The sequence below is a fragment of the Streptopelia decaocto genome, assembly GCF_964273445.1.
Source record: "Streptopelia decaocto genome assembly, chromosome: 3".
Taxonomy (NCBI): domain Eukaryota; kingdom Metazoa; phylum Chordata; class Aves; order Columbiformes; family Columbidae; genus Streptopelia; species Streptopelia decaocto.
In genome coordinates, this window is record NC_138656.1 from 72,921,673 (window position 1) to 72,948,096 (window position 26,424).

At 46.1% G+C, this 26,424-nt stretch overlaps 1 protein-coding gene across 1 annotated transcript in view; it reads left to right on the forward strand.

Moving 5' to 3' along the window:
- The window catches only part of METTL24 (methyltransferase like 24), a 49,654-nt gene extending 33,075 nt beyond the window's left edge, over positions 1 to 16,579 (forward strand). The window contains exon 5 of the mRNA XM_082049307.1: positions 15,179 to 16,579. Coding sequence (XP_081905433.1) covers positions 15,179 to 15,517 — 339 coding nt within the window. The 3' untranslated portion in view covers positions 15,518 to 16,579. The remainder of the gene's footprint in view (positions 1 to 15,178) is intronic.
- Positions 16,580 to 26,424: the final 9,845 nt, after the last annotated feature.

The following is a 26,424-nucleotide window of genomic DNA, read 5'->3' on the forward strand; positions in this document are numbered from 1 at the left end:
AATAGCCTGGAGGTAGAAGACTTATCTAGTACTATATTAGGATGAGACTGACAAAGGAAACATGTAGTCAGAGTATTTTGGGGAACTGTTAGAGTGTGAAATCTTTTAAGCCCTGGAATAATCACCAAAGGATGTTGTGAGAGTCCTGTTTCCTGGTACGCGTACCTAAACTGAAAATTTACTGGTGTATCTTCTGAGAAGAGCGGTATTTTATTGGCCACAGGAAAGGATAAAGTTGTAAAGAATTAATTGTGTTCATCTTCCTTCCCTCCCCACAATTTTTTTGCTGAACGTGCAGACTGTAGCACTCTGCTGATGAACAGTGGGGAAAAAAAGGGAGAATGCCACTGGATGAACAAGACTCTCTTCTTGCAGTGGAGTCCAACTTTGTGAAAGGTTTCACTTTCATGTTCTCTGACTACTTGCTGTGGTGAGAATGCTACAGTGCTGGTGTTTCCCATGGATTAGTGATCATGAGATGGGGAACTTTGTACCGAGTTGCTGGATAATTCGAGTCAGAAGGGATCTTGAGAGGCCTGTAGTTCAATCCTCTGCTCAAAGCAAGGCCAGCTGTGAAGTCAGATCAGGTTGTTCAAGGCTTTATTCTACTCTGGTCTTGAAAACCACTGAGTTTTGTCCAAAATGGAGGCTGCACAGCTTCTCTAGGCTAGCTGTTGTCTGGCTTGACCTCATTGTGAAGAAGTTTCTCCTTAGATCCAGTCTGAAAGCCTTCAGTTTTAATTTGTGCCTGTGATCTATTGTCCTACATCCGTGCACTACTGAAAAGCTTGTCTCTGCTGTCATATTGACCTCTTGGTAGGCTCTACAGGCTGATGTTAGTCCCCTGCTACAAAGCCCTCTCCTGCCTGGGTTGAGCAAGGCTCATGCCCCTGGCTTCTCCTTGCAGGGCAAGTGTTCCAGTCCCCAACCATCTTGGTGGTTCCCAGCTGAACTCATCTCAGTTTATCATTGTCTGTCTGGTGTTGTGGGGACCAAAACTGCATGTAGTATTCTAGATGCACTCTCACAAGTGCTGAGTACAGGGAGATAATCACATCCCTTGGTCTGTGGGCCATGTTCCTGCTTAAGCATCCGGGGATGCTGTTGGCCGTCATTGCACCATGACACCCAGGACCTTTCTCAGAGCTGTTCCCCAGCCAGGCAGACAGTCCCTGACCCCAGTGGGTCTTTCCCAGGTGCAGGACTTGGCATTTGTCCTTGTTGAATCCTGTTGACCTGTCCCTCTGGATGGCACCTCTGCCCTAGAGAGTGTGTATTGACCAGTCCCACGAATTTGTCATCCACGAACATGGCAAGAGTGTCATCTAACACCTCCTCTAGGTAGCTGGTACAGATGTTAAACAGGATGATTCCTAGTATAGACCCTGTGGCACCCTGCTTGTAACAGACCTCCAAGTAGGGCACAACCCATTAACTACTGTTTGCTGAGCCCAACCATCCAACTGGTTTATTAATTATGTGGTTGTCTGTTCATCCACGCTGTAATGTCCTGACTTGGATACAAGACTACTGTGGGAGTCAGTGGCTCTTCTAGACTAGTCACAGCTGGTTCCATGGTCTTGCAAGGGGATCATTAGTCTGAATTGCAGTTACAAGGAGACCAACTATCTAAATAAACCATTTACCTAGTCCCAGCATAGATCTGCACTGTGTGTGGTATCGGTGTCCTGCTCAGAAAGTTGCTATCTTCCATGTAGCCCAGATTTTAGTAAACAATAAAAGGGGAAGACCACATCGAAATGCAAGCAAGCTCCCTCTACTCCAACATCGTCTCCTCTACCAAAAGCCTTAAGCCTTAACCAGAAATTCAAACCAAGCTACTACTACATGTGTTCTGTATTCTGGAGGTTATGCTGTAAAGCAAAATTTTAAAACTTTGACAGAAGGGCCCTGAAGAGCAGGAGCAAGCAAGAGTTCATTCTGTCCTGAATGGGCATGCGTGAGTAAGTCATGCATGTTCACACATGCAAACTCTTATTGAGTAGTAGTTTTCCTCTTTCTGCAGCTCTGTAGGACAAATCTCCTGTGATGCCTTCAGTAAGCACTATGAATTTGCATTCCTTGACAGTATAGCTCAGGAGTGGATGAGACACTTCCTTGGAAAACAAATTAAGCTGGAAAGGGGAATCTGAGAACACAAAGTAAAACCTTTGTTTCATCAGGAATTGCTCATAGGCATAACTCCTATGAATTGCATCCTTCCGCAGAATTGGATTCAACTCCTGCTGTTCAAGTCATCTTGAAAAATTGTATAAGAAACCAAACTGTGTCATTTTTTATGGTGAAAATAAATGCAAAGCGATCTTTAAGTCATGATTTTGATTTGAAGGCTTTAATTTACACTGGCTCTTCATGAAGATTTTTTTTCTGTGACAACCTGACTAACAGGTGTCTGCTTCTTTTTATTGAATAGGCTTAGATTTAGGGTTTCAAAAAGAAAAACCTCCCCCCTTTCACGTGTTATTTAATACTCAACACAACTTCAAAAGACTGCACCCTGAAGCCATTTTGATTAATAACCTCATCTCCTCTTAGGCAAGTAATTTATCACTTGCTTCTCTCCTAAAGCAGATACTGTAGAGTCTATTTTGTGCTGCACTTTTAGTTTTGTGAGGACTGGTGTGAAAGAGCAAAGATTAAGAAAAATCGATTTACTATTTCAGTTTAAAATCAGATCAGTTGGCAGTACGTAAATAAATGTAAAATAAAAACCCAGGGAAAACTGTATAGCAACTTAGTTGTGCATGGAGAGTCGATTAACAAAACAAAAAAATTAATCCTCCAGGTTGGAAAAAGCCCACCTTTGAGTTTTGGAGCAACCAAATCCATGCAATTACTCTTTATTACACACATCTCAGGACTGCAGGGGACAGAATGGTCTTTTGAATTCTTGAACCTGTGTCTGACCTAGACGAATCATTTAACCTCAATTATCTCTTGCAAGGGTGGACTTCAGTATTTCACGGGGAGCCTGTGGGTTGCTTAGTGTGAGTTTTGTTTGGTGAGGGGCTGCCATGCGCAGATTCAACATGTGGATGCCACCAGTATTTATAAATTCTGCTCAGCTGCCATCCCAGCTCACAGAAGGTCCTCAGTACCTGCTGATGGGCACCTGCAGCCCTGCCTCTGTCCTGATGTGGAAGCCTGAGCTCAGCATGAGGAGCCAGGAGCTCAGAAGCCTGGGAGCTCTTGCAGGGAGGTGAGTCCTTGTCTCCATCGCTGTTGCAGCTGGGGAGGAGCCCCCTTGACCTTGCTGGAGGGGGAGGCACAAGTCCAGATGTGCACTTTGCTCTGTTTGGCTTAGCGTCAGCAAGACCAAATGAGACCTGATCTCTTGAATCACTACATCCTACAAATCCTTAAGTAAATGTTTGGAGTTCTGTCTTGAAAGGGCTTAATTTTTTCTTTGCTTTATGATGATTATTTGGGTCTTTTCCAGAATCTCAATTCTAGAGGAAAAAAACTCACCCTTCATCTGATTTTTAGCTTATTTTCACATCTAAGTTTTCTTGTGCAATCACTGATCTTTAGGCTTAAGTGGCCCTTTTTCTGCAGCTGTTATTTACTATCCAGATATATTTGTGAAGAACAGACTTTGTTTTGGTAGGGTTATCATACTAGACTCTCTAAGTCTCCTCCAATGGGAAATGCAGGATCTCTCATATAACATCTTAGTGTTTTGCTGCCCCTCCTGCAGCTGGAATATCTGCAGTCAGCACTGTTCAGAAGTCTTGATGGGACCTCAGGCTCAGTCTGTGGCTGCTGTATTTGCCTTCCTCCCTTGGAAGTGTCTGCACTGCTGCTGCTTATCATCTTGTTTGCCTTTATGTGGATACATCAGACTGTCTCTTTGTTATATTAGTTTCTGCATGGCACAGGAGAAGGGATTTTATCCCAGAGCACTGATCGCTGATTTTTTTTTTTTTCTTTAAGAGTATATGGCTTGTCCTGGCCTATTTATAGTAGGAGTAACTCTGCATGTTAAGTCCTGTATTAGCACTGGACCGTTTCACACCTGGCAGATGTAACACCATCGCTGTGAGAGCTTGTAGTCTAAATAAATGACCTGCCAGGGGATGGAGAAATGTGAAACTCACCTCTATTAACTTATATTTCCATGTTTGAAATAGCTGTAGAGGTCCTCTCATAAACTCAGGGGAAACCGTTAAGGTGCAGTTTGTTTCATCTAAGGGCAGACATTTAAAACAGGCTGGATGATGTGAGCTGCACTTCTCAGATTGCCGTTTAGAAGTTTGTTCCTCTTTTCTCTGTGCTCTCTTACACGAGCCTGGATTGCTGGTTCGGTTTTAGATGTCTAAGGCTGGGTGAGGTGCACCTCACTCAAGTGACTTGCCCCAGTATCACACAGGGACAGTCCAGCTGAGACTGGTGGCCACTTCTTCTTCTCTTTTACTTAAATAACAACATGTTGAGACATTCTCGAACACCAGTGCTGCTGCAGCATTAGAAAATGCCATTAGTGGAGAACACAGAGAGAAACACATTCCCCAGACCTGCAAGAAGTATCTCAGTGGTGCCATAGGAAGTTGAGACACCCAGAGAACTGATGTGTAATTCCTGTTTTTCTGACTTATTTTTCCTGGCAGAGAATTGTTTCAGCAGTTCTTAAACTGGATATTTGGAATAATTTTTAATCAATTAGGAGAGCAATTTGCAGATTCATATTTACTGTGGGTGTTTTTTTCCCAAAAATCTAAGTTTATCACCATGTGAGCAGTGTAGGTCTGTTGTACTGAGGTACTGTATGTGTGTATTTGGGCTTTTGTTCTGTTTTGTTTTTAACCCTTGAGGGGAAAATGCTAGCGGATATGACCTGAGCCACGCTGCTAATGTGCGCACATCTAAGTGATCCACAAAAGCTAGAAGGAGTAAGTGTAATGTGTGCTGCAGCTCTGGTGCAGGCGAGATCGGTGTTGGTGGCTGGTGATGTGCAGCTGTGCAGCACAGGCAGATGTGGTGGGAATAGGAAAAGGGACCTGAGCAGTGGGGAAGGAGTGCACCCTTACAAATTCCTTGTGTGCATTCTTCCGTTTGTTTTTTTTTTTTTGCTCCAGCTTCAGCCTCCTGTTTCTGTGTGGGAGGAGAAAGATGTGAATGAGTGCAGGAGGAGGGAAACCTGCGGTGCACATGTATGGTAACCTCAGGGCATGCACAGGAGGAAAAACTGTAGGATGGTAGGGAGCTGTGGTGGTGACTCCAAACTCAGCTCTGTGCTCAGGATCTGTCTGTCTGAGATGCTGTCTGTGCTCAGCATTTGTCTGACAACTCCTGGAATCAGGACTTTGAAGTTCTGCAAATGTGTCTCACATGCCTGATGTTGGTTGGGCTGAAAGAAGAAAGCACCAGAGATAATAACGATAGGCAGGCTACCCATAAAATGTAATTTTTTTCTTTTTTTTTTAAGTCATCCCATTAAAGCAAAACCTCAGACTGCTGGAGAGCATGTTATTCTACAATAAGCATCTGCCTCTGGGTCTGTAATTCGATTTATGAATTCTTGCAAGACATATTGCCTGTAACACAGGCATTCAGTCCCTTTGAGGTTATGTTTGTACATCCTGGGACAAATTCATTTTCTGTCTAATGTGACCAATTTCCTTGGAGTTAAAGCAAGCTGCTGTTTGACCACTAACCATTGCTGTATGTGAACCTTTTGTTTAGGAGTGCATCAGTGAGCTAGCGAATTTTACTTCAGTTGCTGAAAAGGGGTGATTGAACTGGTGCACATGTTTCCAGCCGCAGTTGGAAATGATGTCTTCTGTAACCTTGTAATGATTGCCCCTGAGTAATCTACAAGCCCCTGTCACAGTATTTCTTTCTTGGATGTATGTGTTTTTTAATTTTAGTGATAATTAAATCAAGGTGGTAATTGCTCTGCATCTGCTTAGTCAGCTGAGGCTGCTGCTGCGTGAAGTACTTTAACTGTAAATAGATTGAAGAGTTTGGCTGCAAGGAGAAGTGTGCTTGACAGCCTCATATTTCTGGAAGCAAAGGTCTTTGGACAGTGACTTACTGCTCACCACCTCACCCACTGCCTGGATTGTGTGCACGGAATGCTTCATACACATTCCTTTGCACGGTTTTCTCTTGGTCCCTTACATCCCCTTTCGCCTCATTTAAATTCTTTCCACCAGGAGCAGTTTTCAAGATATTGTTAAGAATGGGCTGTTTCTACAGAGGGACCTGAAGGTGCTGCTTAGTATGCAATTGTCAGGTGTGGAGCAAAGATCTTTTTAAAGATAACATGGGCTGAATGTGTTGCGATCCGTAGCCTTGTCTTCCCCTAGGAAAAGGGCCTGTGTAATGCCTGAATAGTAATGGAAGTATTTAGCTGTTGAAACAGAACTCATGCAGGTCTGCATTTTAAAAAACAAAACCAACTAACCAGCAAACACCTCCCCAGAAAACCCCACACTTTCAAAGAATATTGTCTGAAAAAAAATAAAAAGGAAGCAGGATTTTTTAGGAGTTTATTTTCCTTTTCCCTGGCTGTACTTGATGTTGTTAAGGCAGACCCTTCAGAAACATCAGGCGTTAAAAATCTGCTTCCCCCCAGCTTTACTAGAGGGCTGCACAACCTGTGTTCCATTCCCAGCACAATGCGGTGCACTAATACACCATTCCACCTTCTTTTTGATGGCAGCAGCAGCATAACCACTGTTTCTGTGTCAGACAGTTGCATCTGGAAGAGCATGGTGCTCGCTGCAGGCACCGTGGAGGCATCAGTGAAATGCTGCTGCTGCAAGAAGCTTGTCTCTACTGGTTCTGTCCTCCCACCAAAACGAGAGTTGGGCAGGAGCCTGGGGAACCTTCCCTGCTTCACAAAGTGGTACCAGATGCAGGGCTTCTGCTGAGCTCAGACCTGTATTTGTGCTCCGCAGCTCCTGCTTAAGCCGTTAAAGCACCAGCTTAAGCACAGTAGTGTGAATCTGCATGGTTTTGATTCAGCCAAGGTGCTGAATATCTGCTCAGCGTGGTGGTCCATGACATGACACTTAGTTTTATGAGAATGGATAGCAACCTCCTTCCCATAAGCACCCTGGTCTTTCTCCATGACCTATCTTTTTCGTAATTTCCAGGGAGTGATTGACATTAACAAGTTCTTTAGATAAATACCCTATCCAGAGCACCTTCCCCCATGTTTGTCTCTGGTAGCTTATACCTCCTTCCATCATTGTTTACAAATTCTTGTCACTGGATTTGGCCATCTCTTGTTTGAATACTTTCACCTTAGTGTCTAGAAACTTTCTGGTCTCCTTTTTGATCTGACAGCAGTTTAAGGTATCCCCCCATTCTCAAAAACTTGAAATCCAGAGGTCAAAGCCACAGCAGCTCTCCTTTCCTCTCCTCACTGCCTATCTCAGATGAAATCTGATAGACGTGCAAGTGGTCCAGGGTGTTCCTTATTCATGTTTTCAGGAAAGTGCAGCTTTCCTCCTGCCATGGTTGCAAGCATGGTGGGCAGACACAGACTGAAGCAGAAGAAAGGCAGGTGGACACCTTGGACCAGAAAAGGAGTGAAACACATAGGTCCCCAAGAAGGGATGCAGTCTTGAAGGATTTTATTGTACTGGCTAGTGCAGACGGAAACCAGGTCCGCCACCAAATTTATTACAGCTACTCATTTATATGGGGGCTGCATGTTTTCATCCTGCAAGAGATATTCTTTAAGGTGTGGTGAACATTTTTGAAGGTGGGACTGAGTCCTCTCTTAAATCACTTACATTTTGAAGGCCCCTATGTGCACCGTATTAATAAACAATAGCAGATCTTGCTGCCAAAACACTATTTACTATGCACAACTACTTTACAGTAGCCTAAACCCTCTGTCTCTTGCATGTGTGGCTTGGGTATCAATTGCTGCTTAACTATTTGCCTTCTGATGCCAAACTCCTGCACTGACTGCCCCATGTCCCCTTGTAATGCATTTGTTGTGATGCTGCTGGCTTTCACCAGGACCAGGATAACATGACCTGATGTAAGGGCAGAGCCAGGTTCCTCTGCCTTTGCTTGGTGCTGGGGCAGCACCAACAGAAGGCAAATGTTTGTTCGCCTTTAATGAAGAGACTTGAGGGTCCAGCATACAGCATTTCTTCTTTTGCGCAAACATCCGTTCCCACAGGCATCCAGCAGCGTCTGGCAGAGAAGATCAAAAGAACAGAAATGAAAAGATTTTCCCCCTTTGCAGGGGGAGCAGGCAGCGGGACATCTCCTGTGAGATTAGATGGCTGAATGGTTTGCAAAGAAACTCGTGTGCTTGGCCGGTGCTGTGCATGGAGTGGCTGCACTTCAAGCCTGGGCTTTTGGCTGCTGGTGGAATAAGTGCAGTATTCAGACACATGGTGTGAACTGTGGGGTTGTCATATGCAGGGACAGGAGTTGGACTTGATGAGCCTTGTGGGTCCCTTCCAACTCAGGTCATTCTATATCTGTTTGCAGCACAGGCTTTGGGCAGAGCTCTTGCTGATGATCAAGCTGCTAAACAATTTAAGATCAGGGTTTCTGCAGCTTCCTTGTGGGATTTTTCCCACTTGGGCAATCTAGCCACTGGATTGAGGGAAGTGGTATGGTCCTAATTTTCATCTTTTTCTGTACAATAGAAGATGTGTGTAAATTGAAAAAGGTGACACGGTGCAAATGGGAGCTGGGCACAGTGTTTCTGAGGAGGGATGTTTGCTTGTGAGCTGCTGCCACTGAGCAGGCGATGAGGTCACTGTTTGGGGGCTTTTGTCCTCGTGGTGGCTCTTCACCCTGTTGCTTCTGAGAAAGCATCAGTTTGAGTCCTCAGTTTAGCGGTGAGGTTCCTGTTGCCTGCTCTGGAGGTCGGGTTTGGTTTAAAGAGATGAGTAACCAAGATCTTTGATGCTCAGGATTTTTGTGAGGGGGAAGTTGTCTCCCTCAGCATTGTCTGTGTATAGTTCTGACCTGCCACATGCTTAGGGCTTGTGGATCCTATTCTCTAGGTCACTGTACAGGAACGCTGGTCTTGCTGGGTAGCAAGCCCAATACCTCTAGCTTTAAGGTCATTGTAGCATGATGCTAGCTGAACCCATTAAACCTGTCTGAAAATTAATTCAAGCTTGGGGGCATGTATTATTTTATGACCAGAAGATGATTAACGAGTGAGCTGCTGTCTCCGGCTGGTCCAGTGCCCAGAGTGAGCTAAGACAGGGAAGATGCCGAGAACTAATCCCACAGTGAAGAAAGATGTTCATGATGAGAAGAAGACCACAGGTGAAACCCTGCAGCCTCCTGACCAAATGCAGCCAGGGAGAAAGGATTTCAGGCCATGCTGATCTCCTAAGTCAGGTGGCAGTTGTTTGTCCAGAGATTTTGTCCTCTGCTAAAGTAGCATTGGAAAAAAAAAAATTCCTGCCAACTAAAAGGCCTCTTCTATGTCTGTCGACTGCAGTAAGTGACATGGCTTAAATTGGGCTGGACTGGAGGAGTGGGGGGTTTCTCTGTAATGAGTCTGCAGAGAGAAATTGCTTCCAGATGGAGAGAGTGTGTGGGGAAACATCTTGGCATCAAAGACCAAGGGGAGAAGCGGGGAACAAAAGTGCCAGGTGGCCCCCTTGCCTAGACTTTGCAGCTGTGGGAGGGAGTCACTTGGGGGTGCCCTTGCGGGTCCGTGCTGGGAGCCGTTCACCATGGGACAACATGCTCATAGTGCTGAGATTGATGCCTCCTGCCTGCACTGGGTGAGTTTTCCGGATGGGCATGCTTGTCTGTCTGGGACCATTACTGCTTCTGACAATCTGTTGCTAGACTGACAGTTGGCTGCCAGAGAAAGTTAAATAAGCTTTCTTAATATGAGTTTGAAACATTTTCTCCAGCTTAAGTGGTAAACATAAAATGATTTAATATCCTGCCCCTGCTGTGTAACGCTTTCATGGAAGCACTTCACCAAAACTGGGAGAAAAAAAGACTCTGTCACTCTCAAAGCTGTGGAGGATCAGCAGTGAGAGCGGAGGACTGAAGCTTGTCTGCACTCACTGCTGGTTTTCTGTTTCGTTGATGTGTGTATTGTATGAGTGACTTCAACTGCCCTTTATTGTATGAAAAGACCGAAGACCATGTAAGCACCGGACTGCACAAACCAGCTTTGTGGCTTTGATGCCTTAAGCAGATACTTGAAGAAGTGCCCGATCTGTCACTTTGGGAGCGAGTAATCTCAAATGACGTGTTTGTCCCAGAGTAATTTTGAAGTTGGCCATACGGACCATCACAGAGTGGGGTGTAAATGTGAGTAGGAAGGCGGGTAATTTGAAGAAGTGTTGCTGTTTGGAGCTGTACATCACTGACCAGTAGTGATTGACTTTTCTCCTGATTTCAGTATCTTGTGTTGCTCAGACTGTGCCCACAGCCATCCCCATCTCCCTGCTGGATAGCTCAGAGAGTGCCAGAATGGTTTCTGCTCCCTCCCAACGGCAGGGAGCACAAGGGAAGAGGCAGTTGCAAGCTGCTGGGAGCACAATTTGCTATTAGGCTACGTGGCATCCTGTCTGCCATCAATTACAGACTCGGCTCGGAATAAAAGGGAATGAAAGGAACTTAACATCCAAGTTGTTGCCTGCTGGTGAGGAGGGGCTGGAGGCATTTTGAAAGGAAAGAAAGTAAGGGAAGTATCATGCTGAAAGACTGAAGATGGGAAAAGAGAAAAGCTACATTAAAAACAAGCAAACAAACAAAAACCCCAAAAAACTAGAATCAAGAGCCTGTTTGTTACCTGCAAAGTTGTGTGTTATCAAAATATAAATTAAACAGCTTTTTCTACAGTTTTGTCTGCTGAAAATGGAGAAATGTGCTTAGGTAGAGACAGGAAAAATTGATGCACAAGCAAGTAGAGTTTGTCTTGCTGTACAACTGGTGTCAAGATGATAAGTCAGTATCATGGAGCTGAAGCAGAAGGTTATTTCTCACAGCCTCCAACCCCGAGTGCAGCACTGGGGTTCAGGAGGACGGGGTGGTTCTGAGCTCCACTCCTCTGCCCAAAAGCCATAACCAGCTCTCCTGCTCCCAGCTTACACCACTGAACTGCTCCCACGGAAAGGGAGGGACCCTCCTCGCCTGACCTGTACCCCCTTGCTGGTTTTGCCGTTCTTGGCTGCCGCTTCCACATGCTGAGTTCCTGCTGGAAGTAATACAGCTAAATTGCTTCCTCCAGCTACTCGCTCTCAATTGACTCCTCTCCACAGGGAGCTTTAAATGGTGCCCACGGGGCAGCGCAAAGCCTGAAATCCCCGTTAACCCTGGTAGTTCAAAAACAATGAAGGCAAACACAGCTCTGATCTTTGCTTTAGGAAGTGATGCAGAGTTCTAAGAAGGCATTACCCTGAAAAGAAGAAATGAGCCTTCATACAGTATGTGTTAACCTTCACTAGCTAAAACACGTGCTTTTTCAGCTGTTTTATGTGCTTGGTTGTGCATGAGGAAAGGTGTTTGTGGGGTTTGTGTGTGTGTTTTTTCTTTTCTCCAAGTGTAACTGGCACGATACTGCAGTGCTTTTTCAAGGGAGCTGAATTCTGAGAAAACATTACAAAATCCACATTTTTTACTTTTCTGTGATTAACTAGTTAGCTTGTGGAAGATAAAAGGATTTGTGCAAGATAAGAGGAACCAGCCCTAGTCTGGGAGTGCTCGAAACCAGCAGGCAATTGACTGCCATCCTTTACCTTCAGGCACTGTAGATATTTGCCCTTCAGGATTTACTCTCAGCAGCAGACTCCAGCTGCGCTCCCAAGCAAATTAGAGCTCTGAATTTATAGATTTGTCCACTAATCCTTTCACTGGCACTTTGAGTCAAGGCATCTGGAAGGTGGTAGTGCATTTCTTATCAGTAGTGCTCTGCTTATCGCAGAGGGTAAATATCCTCTGAGCGGTCTAATCGTCACAAAACTCACGTTTAGCGTTAGCTCAGATACTCTGACACAAAACTGTTCTGCTGGGTTTTTTTTACCCTATCTGTGGCATAAAATGGAGACTCTGGGCTGAGCTGGCCCCATTGCCTGGAAAGCCATCACAACAGGTATCTTCCTCCCTCTGAGTCTCTGTGCAGTGCGAGGCACTACAGATAATAAAGAGCCTCTGGATTCTGTATATGGCACATTCCCCGCTAGTGCTGTGTATGTGTTTAAGCAGTTATTGCAGTAAGTTGTTTTATCCTACCGAAACATTGGTTAGCAGCCACTTTTCGGACCAGTTTTGCAAACACAGCGCAGAGCGTGCAGAGTGCCTGCTGACCAGTTACTGTCACGAGAGAAAAACAAACCAACTGGGATGATGACTGGAAACATTACCATGGGAAAAAGATGTCCTGCTGTTGCCATAAAGCAAAATCATGGGAAAACAAAAGAAACCCACTTAGAAACATTCCCTCCCTGACCCCCCCTCCCCCAATGTTTTGAATAATTTATCTCCTTTCAAATTTGCAGAAGTCTCCCAAAGATAGAAATCTGTGGTTTCTGAAGTCCGATAGCATAGCACTATGGCAATTGTCCCAATGCGGAATCAAAACTACCTACAAAATTGCATTACAGGTAGAGCTGCAAGTTGCTATCTCAAAAATAAGTAACCTATTTAAATGTATAAAGGGAAACAAGTGAGCTCAACCATGAAGTAGTTCCCAACTGAAATGTCATGAGCAGCATCATTTACATTCAGCCTCCCCTTGAGCCCAAAGGAATGTTACGTTAAACTGTTTCACTGACCCACGTATGGACAGACTGACAGGCTCTTTGTTGCGGAGTCAAGTTTGGAAATACCAGAGCTAAGGTTGTCCGTGCAACCTTCCTCTCCCTGGGCAGATGTGCCACAATATAGGCCTTAATTCCATAATCCCTCAGTCATTCTCCACTGGCCCCCTGCCCTCTCAGTGCGGAGGAGGCACAATGCTGCCTTAATGAGCAGACAGGCAGCAGCTTGGCTTGTCATTGTTTTGTCTGTGACCATGGACCTTGTTCAAGTCCCACTCTCACAAGTCCTGCTCTGAAAACACAGTATTTTACAGCTTGTCCCGCAAAAGTCTCGCAGCCCTTCACAGCACAACTCTTGCACCCTTCAGTAGGAGTTCGGTGGTTAATACTCTCATTTTACAGATGGAGACAGAAATGGCAAGTGTTTAACACCTACCAGTTTTTGCTATCCCATGCCCATCTGTAGTGCTGGAGCAGAGCTGCTGAGGACAGCTGATGTGGTTGTGAGCGCTCGGCGCCTCAGCGGATATGACCGTAGTCCCTCCAGTCAGCCAGCCAGAGAACAAGGGAAGGTTGACGTGACCATCTTATTGGAAGCTAAGATATCACCAAGCCATCTATGTCAGCTGCCTTGCACAGGGTCCTCAGATCTTGGTCCTACCCTCCTAACCAGTCCCCTTCTGATGCTTCACCCTGTTTGTCTCTAACACCTCTGTTTTCCCAGTTGTAACTGCATTTTCCTGCCCATGGTGTAGCTCCACGTTGTAGTAAGACAGGTGGGAGTAGCCATACGCTGTGCTAGCCTTTACCCCACTGGGAACAAGAACAGCCCAGGGCCTAGTGCTCCTCTTGTCTCCCTTATCTGAGTTATGCATTTGTAGTTGGGAAGCACCGAGCTCTTCACCTTCCGTTGGTTTTGACCCTCTTTCAAAGGCCCTCTTAAAGCCAAGGAAGGAGAGCACTCTGTATTGCTGCTGCTGTGCTCTGGGTGTACCTCATTACTAAAATTTCTTCCTTCATTACATCTGGCCTTAACTCTTAAATCTCTGCCCACATTCTCCATCATACTCCTTTTTTCCAGTGTCTTTCACCCAAACCTCCAGTCTGAGGATAACATCCTCCTGGGATGGCGCAGCTTAGGGAAGCAGTTGCCTTGGCAATGCTTTTATATCACCTGCCCAAATTTCTCTCCTGTACCTGTGCAGGTGCCTTTTCTGATACTGCTACAAGGGTTAGCGTAGGCTGCCATGACGGTCTGTGGTTGTGGGGTTTTTTTTGTTGTTGTTTATTTTGAGTGTGTTTTGTTGTCGTTGTTTTTTGTTTTTTTTTTTTTGTTTTGTTTTGTTTTTTTACTATTCTTGACTCTAAATAAAGTCTTCAGTTTTCTCTTCAAATGCATCTTGAGCGTGAGCAGATGGGCAGAAGCTCAGGTGGAACTGGCACAGGCAAACCCTGCTCTCATGGGGGAACATTTCCCCTGTTCGGCTCTGGGAAACGTGAGCCCTTGAGCTCTGCAGCTTGTGAGCGCTGCTGCGGTCATCGTTTTAGACCAGGTGTGAAACTTTGATGAAATGCTCTTTTTTTTGTTCAAGCATTTAAGTCCCCTCCTCCAAGCAAAATCAACCTGCAGTTGTGTTGGGCTGTGAGAAGTTGGTTTACTGAATACCTATAGACAAAATTAAATAATGGTCTAAAATTAAAACAGGGCTCTTGTTTCTTAGTTGTATTTTCTTTTCCTTCTAGCAACTTCATGGTTACTTTCCTTTTATACCTTTCTCTTTGGAGGAGCTGCTCTTACGACCCTGCAGAGTCTTTGAATAGTTCTCCTTTGAATTGGTCCTCCTCAGTCAGCATCCCTAGTGACTCCTGCAAAAGCTTCAGACAGCAGCTTGGCCGTGAGTAGCTGGTGACCTGAGCTGCTCATAGTGTTTATTTCACCTCAGCCTTTTCTTGCACTTGTGTGGTGCAGGTAGCATCTGGCACACGAGGACTCTGTTATACTGTGGTGGTGCAAGTAATCGCTGTTGGTGTGCTTTGTTCTGTTGCAGGATTTTGTGATGGAGAAATAAGGAACAGTAATGCCTGTCTTTTTTTTTTTAGTGATGTGTATTTCTTTTTTCCATAGCTTTGATGGCACGACAAGATTTGTGAAGGAACAATAACATGCTTTGATTGTAGGATCGGCTGCATCGGGCACCTCAGGGTACAAAGCTTTTCAGTGCAGGAGTCGGAGGCAGGAGAAGGGCTGTGAACAGGCAAGCATTAAACTTCACCTGTTGTTCATATTAGCCCTAGGATGTTCTAAGATTTTTTAAATATTTTTTTAACACTAAAGGGACATACATCAGAGCAACTATGTATGTTATAAAATGGACGAGCTTGGCCTCAGATGTTAATTACAATAATTGCAAAGCCTCTCATTTTCACATTTTTTGTTGCAGATTGATGTCCTTAAGGCAGACGTGGAGAGCGCTGAGTGGAAAATTTTGGAAAACCTGATCCTGGAGGATGTTGTTGAGCAGATAGGACAGCTGGTGTTTGAGGTGCACATCCACTGGCCTGGGTTTGAGGTCAGCGGCAATGACAGCACCGTGGTGCGGTACTGGTACAGTCTGCTCCGAGAGCTGGAGCTGAAGGACTTCAGGCTTTTCCATACCTACAAAGACTTATCAAAACCACAGATGTTTCTGAAAAAGGAAGCCTTCAATGCCAGTAGCTGTTACACATTGAGCTGGGTAAATACAAGATGGAAATCACAGAAAGGAATTTATGATGTGTGACGGCGAGCCATCTGGCCACGTAGCGTTTTTGAAGAGGACTTCGGCGTCATTGGCTGAAGTTGCTAAATATGTACACAGTGACTGCTAACAAAACGAACCGCTTCTTATTTTTGTATGTTGTCAAAAGAACTGGCACTAGGGGAGAAGATACATGCTGCAAATTTGTATAGCAATCTATTTGCCAGTGCGTACGCTGTCTCAGAGGACAGAGGTTTCTGTAAAGGTTTGTTTGGGGCAGCTGACAGTGTGGCTTTCCCAGGCTGCGCTGTGCCTGAGCATGCTGGCATGGCGGGCATCTCTCTGGGCTGCTCGGAAAGCTCTGCTCACCCAGCCGTGCCAGCCCTCGGGCAGAACGGTGCTCACAAGCACGTGCCTTTCTCAGGAAGGTTCAAGTGTTACTTCTCTGTAAAGCAGTTGTCTTTGATTTGCACCTTCTTTACTTTGGCCTTGTTTCCTAGGGAACAAATTTTAGGCAAGAGCAGTATGTTCTCCAACCTACTGGCAAATTTCAGCTGAATTTGGCAGAGGCAGAAATCACCACCAAATTAAGTTCCTACCTGTTCTGTTGAGCAGCTTCTGAGTGCTCTGACTTGGGTTCTATAAAGCACTCTGGCTGCGGGAAGCGAGTTCAGTGCTTCACACGTGTGAGATGGTGGGACAGAGAGACTCAGCTGCAAGAAAAGCTGCCACCAGCGCTTGCCCTCCTCACCCTCTAGGGGCTTTGGCCACAGAAGACGGCTTCCCTAGAGCTTATCTGCTCAAAGAATATCTTGTTTTAAATTACTCTTGCAATGGCTGTAGCAAATGGATTTTCATCTAGCGAGATACTTATTTAAAAGAGCTGAAAGTGAAATGAAAGTGAAACCTGCTCTTTTCTGTTCATTTGTTTCAAGTCTCAGGTGAATGTTTTGCTGTGTGCCTTCTCCATTGCTGCGTCGGGGTGCTGCGGCTGTGCTGGGGCACTGCGGGCTGGCATGTGGGATGTCTGCCCCCCATGCCCAGGAGCCAGCCTTGGCTGTTCCCTGAGGAGCTAAGGAATGGTGAGAGCTAAACATATATATATATAGCAAGTTGGGTTTTTCTTCTCTTTAAAAGAATTTTGACATTAAACTTTGCATTAAAATACAAGATGGCACTGCTTCCATGTCTCTGATATACGGCCTTTATAACTGTATTTGGTTTCCAACTTCTGCAGGGTGCAGTGTTCCTTTCCTTGGTGTGCCTCAGCCCAGCATTGTGCTCAAGTCTGTCTCTGTCCCTGTGTTGCTCCTTCTCTTGTAATCCTGGCATTTTCTTCTCTTTTCATGCCATCCTTTCTTTTTTCACCCTCTCCACTGCCTCAGCTCCCACATCTGCTCCTTTCCAGAGCAGGGCCCTGCATTGGGCTCAACAAGCTCACAGGGTCTCAGCAAGCAGCCAGGGGGAGGAAAAGAAAAAACTAAGTGTAGGAGCTCCTCCTTCCAGCCAAGCAAGTCAGCTTTCTCCCAGAGGAACTGCTTCGCCTCACCAGTGGATCGAGCCATTCCCCTCTCCATCCCCAGGCTTCGCCCCAAGCCAGGCATTTGCTTTCCTCCTCTCCCAGCTCTCTGAGGGCTCCCACTGCCCCAGGGCGGGCAGGGACCACTCTCCCCAGCAGTAACTGGTTCAGCTCTTCAGCTCAGCTCCCTTTCTCCCAGGAGAGGATAGCACGCGGGTGACCCTGCTGGGGTGACAGCCTTCCTCCCACAGCCCCAGCTGTGGGGCTGCGGGGAGCCACCTGTCCTAGCCCCAGAGCCCACCTCCCATCCAGACTTGCAAAGCCCATCATGGGGCTTGAGACTGCTGCAGTGAATCCGACCTTGAGCATCCCTGTTGACTGCACAGCCCACAGACCCCAGGCTGCTGTGGAAGATGCAGGAAAAAAAAACCCTGCCTGCTTTGCTGATGAAGGAGTAGGGTGGTGAGGGGCTGGTGGAAGTGGAGGGGGTTTTCATCTCTACAGTGAAAGTCAGCTCTGTGCCCTTGTGTGTTCAGGTTTGTATCAGTCTTCCAAATCACATTTGAAATTTTAACTAAACGTCAACCCCTTTCTTTTATAACAAATGCATGCTGGTGTTCAATCTACCGCCTTTCAGTCACGCTGACAGTGCCTTGTGTTGTATGGTGTCTCTGATTTACTGCCTCCCCGGTTCTATTTTCCTTTTAAAAACAAATCCATCTATTTCTTTAGTTACAGTAGGATTTCCTGAAGTGGAGTTTTATTCTCAAGGAACTTAATGTGAGCTTCTGCACATCAAATGCCTCATTTAGGAAAGAAGGAGAATGGTGCAGCTGGACCGGGACTGCTGACCAGGTGATGATCCCAGCTGTGCCTGTGTTGGAAAATTAAGCAGTGGTAGGCAGTGTGCACAGGAACATCTGTCTGGTTAATTAATGAGATCCCTGGCACAATTTTGGCTCAGGCCATCTGGGACTCTCCCAGACAATTCCTAGGCACAGCCAAGGAGTCAGCCCAAGCCAAGGACAGCTTGGATGCAGTCACCTTGTTCGGGAAGCTGAAAGACACAGCCAGGCTGTGTTTCCTAGTTTGCCTCAAGGCTGGGGAATGCCTCCTGGCACTGTTTTGTTTTCTAGTGCAATTTAACAAGAGCAAGTGCCAGGTTCTCCACCTGGGATGGGGTAATCCCGGTTATATGTACAAACTGGGGGATGAGAGGCTGGAGAACAGCCCCATGGAAAGACATCTGGGGATGTGGGTCAATGGCAAGTTGAACATGAGCCAACAGTGTCCCTGGCAGCCAAGAGGGCCACCTGTGTCCTGGGTGCATCCAGCACAGCATTGCCAGTTGGGCAGGGACGTGATTGTCCCGCTCTGCTCTGCACTGGTGCGGCCTCACCTGGAGCACTGTGTGCAGTTCTGGGCACCACAGGATAAAAAAGATACTAAGCTGCTGGAGAGTGTCCAGAGGAGGGCAGCCAGGATGGTGAAAGGTCTTGAGGGCAAGACTTTCGAGGAGCAGCTAAAGTCATTTGGTCTGTTTGGTGTGGAGAAGAGAAGGCTGAGGGGTGACCTCACAGCAGTCTACACCTTCCTCACAGGGGGCTTTCGGGGAGGAGATGCTGATTTCCTCTCTCTGGTGACCAGTGACAGGACACGAGGAAAGGGAATGAAGCTGTGTTAAGGGAAGTTCAGAGTGGACATTAGGGAAAGGTTCTTCACTGGGAGGGTGGTCAGTCACTAGAACAGACTCCCCAGGGAAGTGGCCATGGCATCAAGCCTGTCAGAGATCAAGGAGCGTCTGGACGATGCTCTAATTCAAATGGTTTAGTGTTAGATAGTCCTGTGAGGAGCAGGGAGTTGGACTCGATGATCATTATGGGTCCCTTCCAACTCAAGATATTCTAGGATTCGATAAACATAGCTTCTGTTTCTGCTGCTCAGCCCTGCAGCACTCAAGATGACCTATTGCACATGTGTTAGATTCCCCATGTTCAAGACATTGAGCAAAGCGCTTTCCACATGGCCAAGCTACATACTGCTGTCCCCTGAGCCAGGTAGTACACAACTCAAGAGAACTGTGACCTGAAAATGGGAAGGAAATGCCTTCTCTGTGACAGTCATGCTTGCTGCAGCCCTCATACATTAAGTACTGAGATGTTTTAGCAATGAGAAGATTCATCAAAATGCAGGAGGGTGCCAGGATTTCCTAAAACGATATCTAGCTTGTTGGAGCAATCACACTTACTGCACCGCAGAATGACTCAACTCCCATTTTTCAAATAATGGGGTGGCAAAAGCCCAGCTGCAAGTCCTGATTTCTTAATAATGCATAAAATATGTGCTCTAGGACTGCACAGGTTTTTCTTCCTGATTAGTCTTAGAGTAACTAGCCTAGTAGCCTATTATCAGTTGTTTAAGAAACCAATAAATAGAGGTTAAAAAACAAATTACGTGATCTCTCTCAGGTGTTAAAATTCCAAAGGGTCGCACGTCTTCCATGATTTATTGCCCTGAAGAAAAAATTGTGATGTTTATGTAAATTATAGAAATGGAATGGAGGTCCATCCTGTTTTTTCTTTAAGACATAGAGTTTAGTAAACCCTCAGCTAATCTCTTGCTCAGGATTGCCAGGTAGTGTCAGGAACAATTCAGGCAAGAAAATATTCTAATAACTATGATAATTTTTAAGGAAACCTTATCTCAGATACAGGATAGATAAAAGCCATTTATCATCCTGGAGGCAGTTATGTGATATTATGGGAGAAAATGAACAGCTCTTATGCACTATCTGTGCCTTTCTACGTAGCGTATTTTAAAGTAGAGTTACAGCCTGCCTTGCTTTTGTGCCCTTACGCTTCTCTTTTATTGATCCCTTTTACCTGAAGGAAAGACTCTTAAATGAATTCAGTTCCCCTCTCCTAATGACTGGGCTGCCAGGTAGGGGCACAGGGCCAGAAGCCCTGGGTAAGTGTGTGTCCCCAAACTGCCACACCCGGGCACAACAGGCCTCTACCTGCTGCAGGGTCCCACCCTGCTCAGGTGGTACCTCCAGCCTGTTAGGGACAGTGCTGAGAAAGAAAGGCAGGAATGCAGGACTGCTGGCATCCACAGGCTCTTGCTGCTTCAGCCAGAGCTGAAGATCCACCAGCCATCTCCCCAGATTTACTGCTACGTGCTGGCTCTCAACCATGCCAACTACTCTGGTGACATGCCCACACGTTTGGTACCCATGTTTGAGCTTGTAGGATGGCTCCTTGGAGAGAGCATTGCTCTGACCAGGAGACGCTCTAGAGGAGCTGTTGGAGAGACTGCGAAGCAGGTGAGTAGTTTGCTGAGATGATGTCCCTGCAGAAACCATGTGCCAGCGTTGTGCTCCACATCTCTTCCCAGATCAGACCTGCACAGAAACTGGGGTAGCTGCTCACTTCTCCTGAAAACCAGTGTGGGCAGGGCATTCTCCCAGTATAACCACATTCTGGAGACTAGTAACTGCATGGCCATGCCCAGGCAGGAAAAACGGGCCACTGGCTTTGCTAAAATGTTCCTGAGTATGCAGCCTGAGCAGCACTAAGCATTTCCTGCAGACAAGGCAGTAAAGCCTTTTCTTCCTTCTGACTGAGAGATGACTCACCAGAGACCCGCTGTTGTGGCCTGCCCTCCACGGCATCTGAGGGCTAAAGTGAGACTTGTCCTTCAAACTCCTGCTGCCAGGAGCAGCATCTGAAGGTGCCTGGACAAAATCAGGGCAGGGCAGGAGCACAGGGATCTAATCATTCCAAATCATCAGGTGGCAGCTGGTAAACGTCTCTGTGGACTGACCTTCCACCAGCATGCTCAGTAACGAGCCTGCAAGAGCATTCATCGCAAAAAAGTGCCCTGTCCCCTTCCCCAAGCTGTATATCTGTACTATGCCATCTGCCAGGTGTTCCTGGCACCTTCTGCCAACCTGGATCTGCTCAGTGCCACTGTTATGGGTATTGTCCAACTCTGCTCTCAGGCTTCTGGCCCTCCATCCTCAGGTGCATTGGGCACCTCCCCACAGGCATCCACATCACCTCTCCAGAGCAGCCAGCCCATTGCATCCACCCTGGCATCAAGTGAAACCTGGCCCAGGAGCCTACTTACTGCCCCACCTCTGATTGTTCATGGTGGCCACAGCAGTCCCAGCCCCACCTAACAAGGACATAATGACCAAGTCTCATTCATGAAGTTGTTACGGCATTAGTTTGACACCTCCACCAGGAGATGTTTCAGCTGGGTCTAAAACGGATCTTTGCTGAGATGACCTGTGTGTAGCGGCAGTTCTATCTGCGCAGATCCTGTGTAGGGATGAGGGCATTTCCCTTTCAGAAAGGTCCACAGGGATTTATAAATCACACACATTTGCAAACCAGAATTTACAGGTGCTGCCTGTAACCTAGTAAAGATGAAGAGTAGCGACAGATTTGAATCCCTTAAACTATCACAGTTAACACTGCAACATGGGCAGAGAGAGCATAGAAAGCCCACAGCAGCACAGAGGGGGACATGCTGGGACACTAACACCCTTCTCCAGGGGAACTGGTCCCTTTCTGAACACCATACTGGCTTCCTTGGAGGTTCCAAAATTTGACCAAAAAAGGTCTGACTTACTAGCCTACCCCAAACCATGATGTTTATTGCGTGCACTTTTGGCCACAGGCTTTGATCCCGCTGGTGACTTGTGAAGGGTTGTTCTTCACAAGTGCCTCTGAACTGTGAAAGATCAAAGAAAGCGTGAAGGGAACATATGTCTGGCCTTTCCTAGCAGATGCCAGGAAGATGTATCACCCGGTAGCACACCTGAAGAAACAGGACTCCTTCTCTCTGGTGAATTATTCAACACCTGAGACCATCTGGTTCATTCAAAAACTTTGATTTCATGAGCTTCATTAGCCACTCCTTTGCCCTTGAAAGGATCCTGAGGGTTGTTCAAGTAGGAAATCACTCTTCCTGCTTGTTAACACAATGTGACATTTAATTGCAGTCAGTAGAGACCTGGTTTAGTGCCGGTGGAAGTTCAGAGCTGACCTACATTTGGAGACATATTCATATTTGCCTCCTTCCACTGGCTTTCAGGGGCAGCATCTGCAGAGCAAACCCGGTACTTGAAGGGCTCCACTGGTGACAATGAATGGATCTCTTCCCTTCAATACAAGTCCCTGTTCACGGTGTAGTTTGACCTGCCTGTTGTAAAGGGCTTCACCTGGTTCAGAAAGAGACCTTTGCAGAGACAGCCTGTGCTGCATTCCCTTATCCTGATGGGCAGGACCTTACACAAGGAGAAAACAGAAGCCTGCTTTGTGCTGCCTAGAGAAGATGATCCAAATGTCAATACCAGTGCAAGGTCCCTGCCCTTTTTGGTGGATTACCTGCTTATTCTTCAGCAATTTCACAAAATAAAGTTCACTGGTGGACACTGTACAAAACTTTGGCAAGTAATTGAAATACTCCTGCATCTCAGCTAGTATTTCCATCCCCACCCTCCCCACCCCCTCAACCCTCACCCCTCCTTCCAGCCCCGCCCCCTCACTTGAAATTCAGTTTCTGAATCAAACACAAGCCATGTGCATCCACCTTCAGATATCTAGAGTGGAACCACCACTACGGGTGCCACCACCCTTGCAGGGAGGTGGGGACGGCTGCCTGGCTGCTGTCAGACCTCGAAGGCAGCAGCAACTGCCATGACCCAGCATCTGGAATATTGTGTCCAGTTCCGGGCCCCTCAGTTCCAGAAGGACAGGGAACTGCTGGAGAGAGTCCAGCGCAGGGCAACAAAGATGATTAAGGGAGTGGAGCATCTCCCTTATGAGGAAAGGCTGAGGGAGCTGGGGCTCTTTAGCTTGGAGAAGAGGAGACTGAGGGGTGACCTCATTAATGTTTACAAATATGTAAAGGGTGAGTGTCACAAGGATGGAGCCAGGCTCTTCTCAGTGACAACCAATGGTAGGACAAGGGGTAATGAGTACAAACTGGAACACAGGAGGTTCCATTTAAATTTTAGAAGAAACTTCTTCTCAGTTAAGGGTAACAGAGCACTGGACCAGGCTGCCCAGGGAGGCTGTGGGGTCTCCTACTCTGGAGACATTCAAAACCCATCTGGACACATTCCTGTGTAACCTCATCTAGGTGTTCCTGCTCCAGCAGGGGGATTGGACTAGATGATCTTTTGAGGTTCCTTCCAATCCCTAACATTCTGTGATTCTGTGACCTGTGTCTATCCGCTGACACCGGCCAGGAGAACCCATGACATGGCGGCTGGGAATTCATCAAACCCCATGCTGACCTCCCAGCCTGACTCGTCAGGCAGGAGAGGCCCTCAAATGCCTTCTTACTCTGTCGTCTTCATGAAGTGAAGGAAAATTGCTCCAAGACAGAAGAATTCAGCATCTAAAGATGTTATTCCACCTTTTTAATATTGGAAGGATTATGACAAAACGCAAACAAAACCAGCTCTCCCCCTGCCCCAAGGTACTCCTAAAGGGTCAGCACCAGTGAGAAAAAGAGAGGAGCTTGCTGCAGAGCAGCTGTTCTGACAAAACTCAATGTGGTTTTGAAAACTCCAGGGAATGGGGCTTACTACTTTATCCTGTAAACCTCTGGCCTGACAACTGACTTCATTCCAAGTCCAATTTCCCTCTTCATCTCCTGAGCAAGCAATATTGGAAGTGATTACATTTTACAGAATATATACAGAGGAGCTGAAGGATTATAAGGATGTGGAAGCAAAACACAAACAACTACCCTGGATGAGCAAAATCATATCTTTGTGGCAAAAATAGCCTGGTGCAAGCTGAAGTAGGGAATTCAATTTTTACAGCTCTTCTAGCACAGAACATTTTTGCATATATATATATATACACACACACACACACATATATATATATATATTTTTTTTTTTAATGTTGGTTTGCAAGAGTTTAAGCACCACTGAAAACCAAGCCTTATTCCACAACTGAAGTGGGGAGTTAAGAGCGACACACCAGCTGTGGGGTAATTACGCTTGGGAGAGCTGGAAAGCTTTGCAGCTCCCAGAACCACATCTGGGTAATTGTCAGCGGTCTCAAAGCTCTGTAAAATCCCTATGACTGAAAGAACTCCCTTGGGGATTTGTGTGTTGTCATCCTTTCCAAATCAGAGGGTAGGCAGGCTCCGTTAGTCTTGACATCTTTCAGACCAACCCAAAAAGCCCAAGGCCTAATGAAAACCTCTTATTCTGAAGGGCAAACCCAATGCAACTGCTGTAACATTTTAGCAGTCTCCAGCAGTGTAAGCTGCAGCAAGTTAAACAGACTTGGAAAGGCTCAATGCTTTTAGCAATTTAAGTATTTTAAATATTCTGTCATACAACAAGGTCTGAGGTCAAACTTCCAGTGTACCTGGTGAACTTGGAGGTCCATGCCCTGTTGAAAGCCATTGCAACTAAAAAGCTTTAATCTCTGCAAGGAACTTCAGTAAACATAAACCTACTGCAAGCAGCTTTCTCTGAGTGCTGCAAGACAGCCGTGGTGTGTCTGGGTTTTTTTAACCAGCAAGCCTGACAGAAAAGACATTTTACTGCAAGATATGAGACTTAAATTTTGAGTGTATGCTCGTGAAGTCAACCTACAGTAGCAAACCGCTAAGCAGTCTCCAGAGGAACAACCTCCCTGGCAACTGATTTTTGAAGTGTTTAAAGTCTTCCAAGCAAAACTCCCCTCCCTCCTCCAGCCTCCGCGTGTTCCCCCTCGCGCAGGCTGCTGGTCATATGGAGCCTTCCTAGCAAATGCAAGCAGGAGTTTGTAATGACCAGCTGGCAGAAAGAAGGAAAGTACATTGTGTTACTGGGCTGCTGAGCTGCAAAGCTTACTGTTTAAATCAGCCTTTAAAGACCACAGTGTTAAAGGGTATATTGAACATCTGCCTGTTGATAAAAATTGGCTTTTTTGCAAGACAATCCTAGATGTTTCTGGCTATCCAATAATTTAGATATTTGTTCCTCGTAATGAGGGCAAAGACTGAGCAGCCCCATCTTAGTGGGGACAGTTATTAACTCTGTTCAAGGCAGATGCCAAGACCATCTGCTTCAAGAAAGCCGGCCTTCTTAGCAGCAAGTTGTATGAGGATATGTGGGATACTTCCCCCTCTCGCTTATGAAAAAGGTCCAAGAAAAAGATGGCATAAGGCCAAAGGAACTATCAAGCTTCCCCCCAGAACTCCAAGAATGAAGAAGATAGGTCACTTATCTGTACAACCCTCACTGTAAAAGTGATTGGTATTAATAAAAGTGGCAATATATTGGCACATCATTTCTGAAAGTTACAGATGCATGATCAAAGGCAAGGAAATTATAATGCTGTGACAGTAACCTGGCACTCTGGGTTGCACGTATTCCTTCCCGGCAGCGCGACACGCTGGCCTCCAGCCCTCCCAAGTGGCTCCTTGAGGCTTGAATCACATTGCACTCTCTGGCTCATGTTAGAGGAGAGAAAATTTGGGAAGTTGAGATGCTCTTCTCTTTTCTCCCACCGCTGCCTTTTCCCCAGCTCTGTCTGCTCACACGCCAGGTTCAGCCTAGGGGTCTCAGTCTAGACTTGTTCTAACTAACATTTTTTACAGAGCAGTTTCTGGTGAAACATGAAATTGGGAAGATAAAAAGAACATGATTCGAGTTAATGAGCCCAGCAAGAAGTCTCTTCCCAGGTGGCTGCTGGAGGGACAAGCCCAGACTCGCACCACAGCATCTATCCTCCTGCACAGCAAACTCGCTGACAACGTGAGCTCTGGAGTTGGCAACTCTCAAGCTGACAAGAGGGAATTATCCTCAGAAGAATTCCCTCTGCAGGCTTCAGTGCAGATGTGAGAAATTCCACAGAAGATTAACATGGTGACCAACAGCAATGGACAAAGGATTTTATCTGAAAGTTTCTATGGGAATTTTCATTCTGAGCTTATTGCAAACATTTAATCCCAATTCATCAACTCCAGCAGAACTGAGTCAACATTTCTTTTTTTCCTCCAAAGACAACACCCAGCATACTACTACACAAGTTTATACACTTATTTTTATACTTTATATATACTCAAGTTCTGCCTGGTAGGTGACACATGGAAAAACACAGTCCCAACTACAGAGCCAAGCATTTTGTGTATTATGATTTAAAGGCTTTTAAGCATTTGGGAAAGGTAATTCTGGTATGGAAGCTAATATACCATCCTTTGAGAAGTTTTTGTATCTGCTCTATTCCCCTTCTCCTGCCCAATTCCCTGTACTTACAAGCTGTTAATGGTCAGGGCACGCTGCCACATATCCATTTAGGAAATGAATTTGCAGGAAGAAAACCTTTCTAAATTATTTCAGGCCACTTTCTCCTGCAGCAGCACCCGTGGCACAGTGCTCACCAGAGCTCAACTCCCAGCTCAGGGGCTG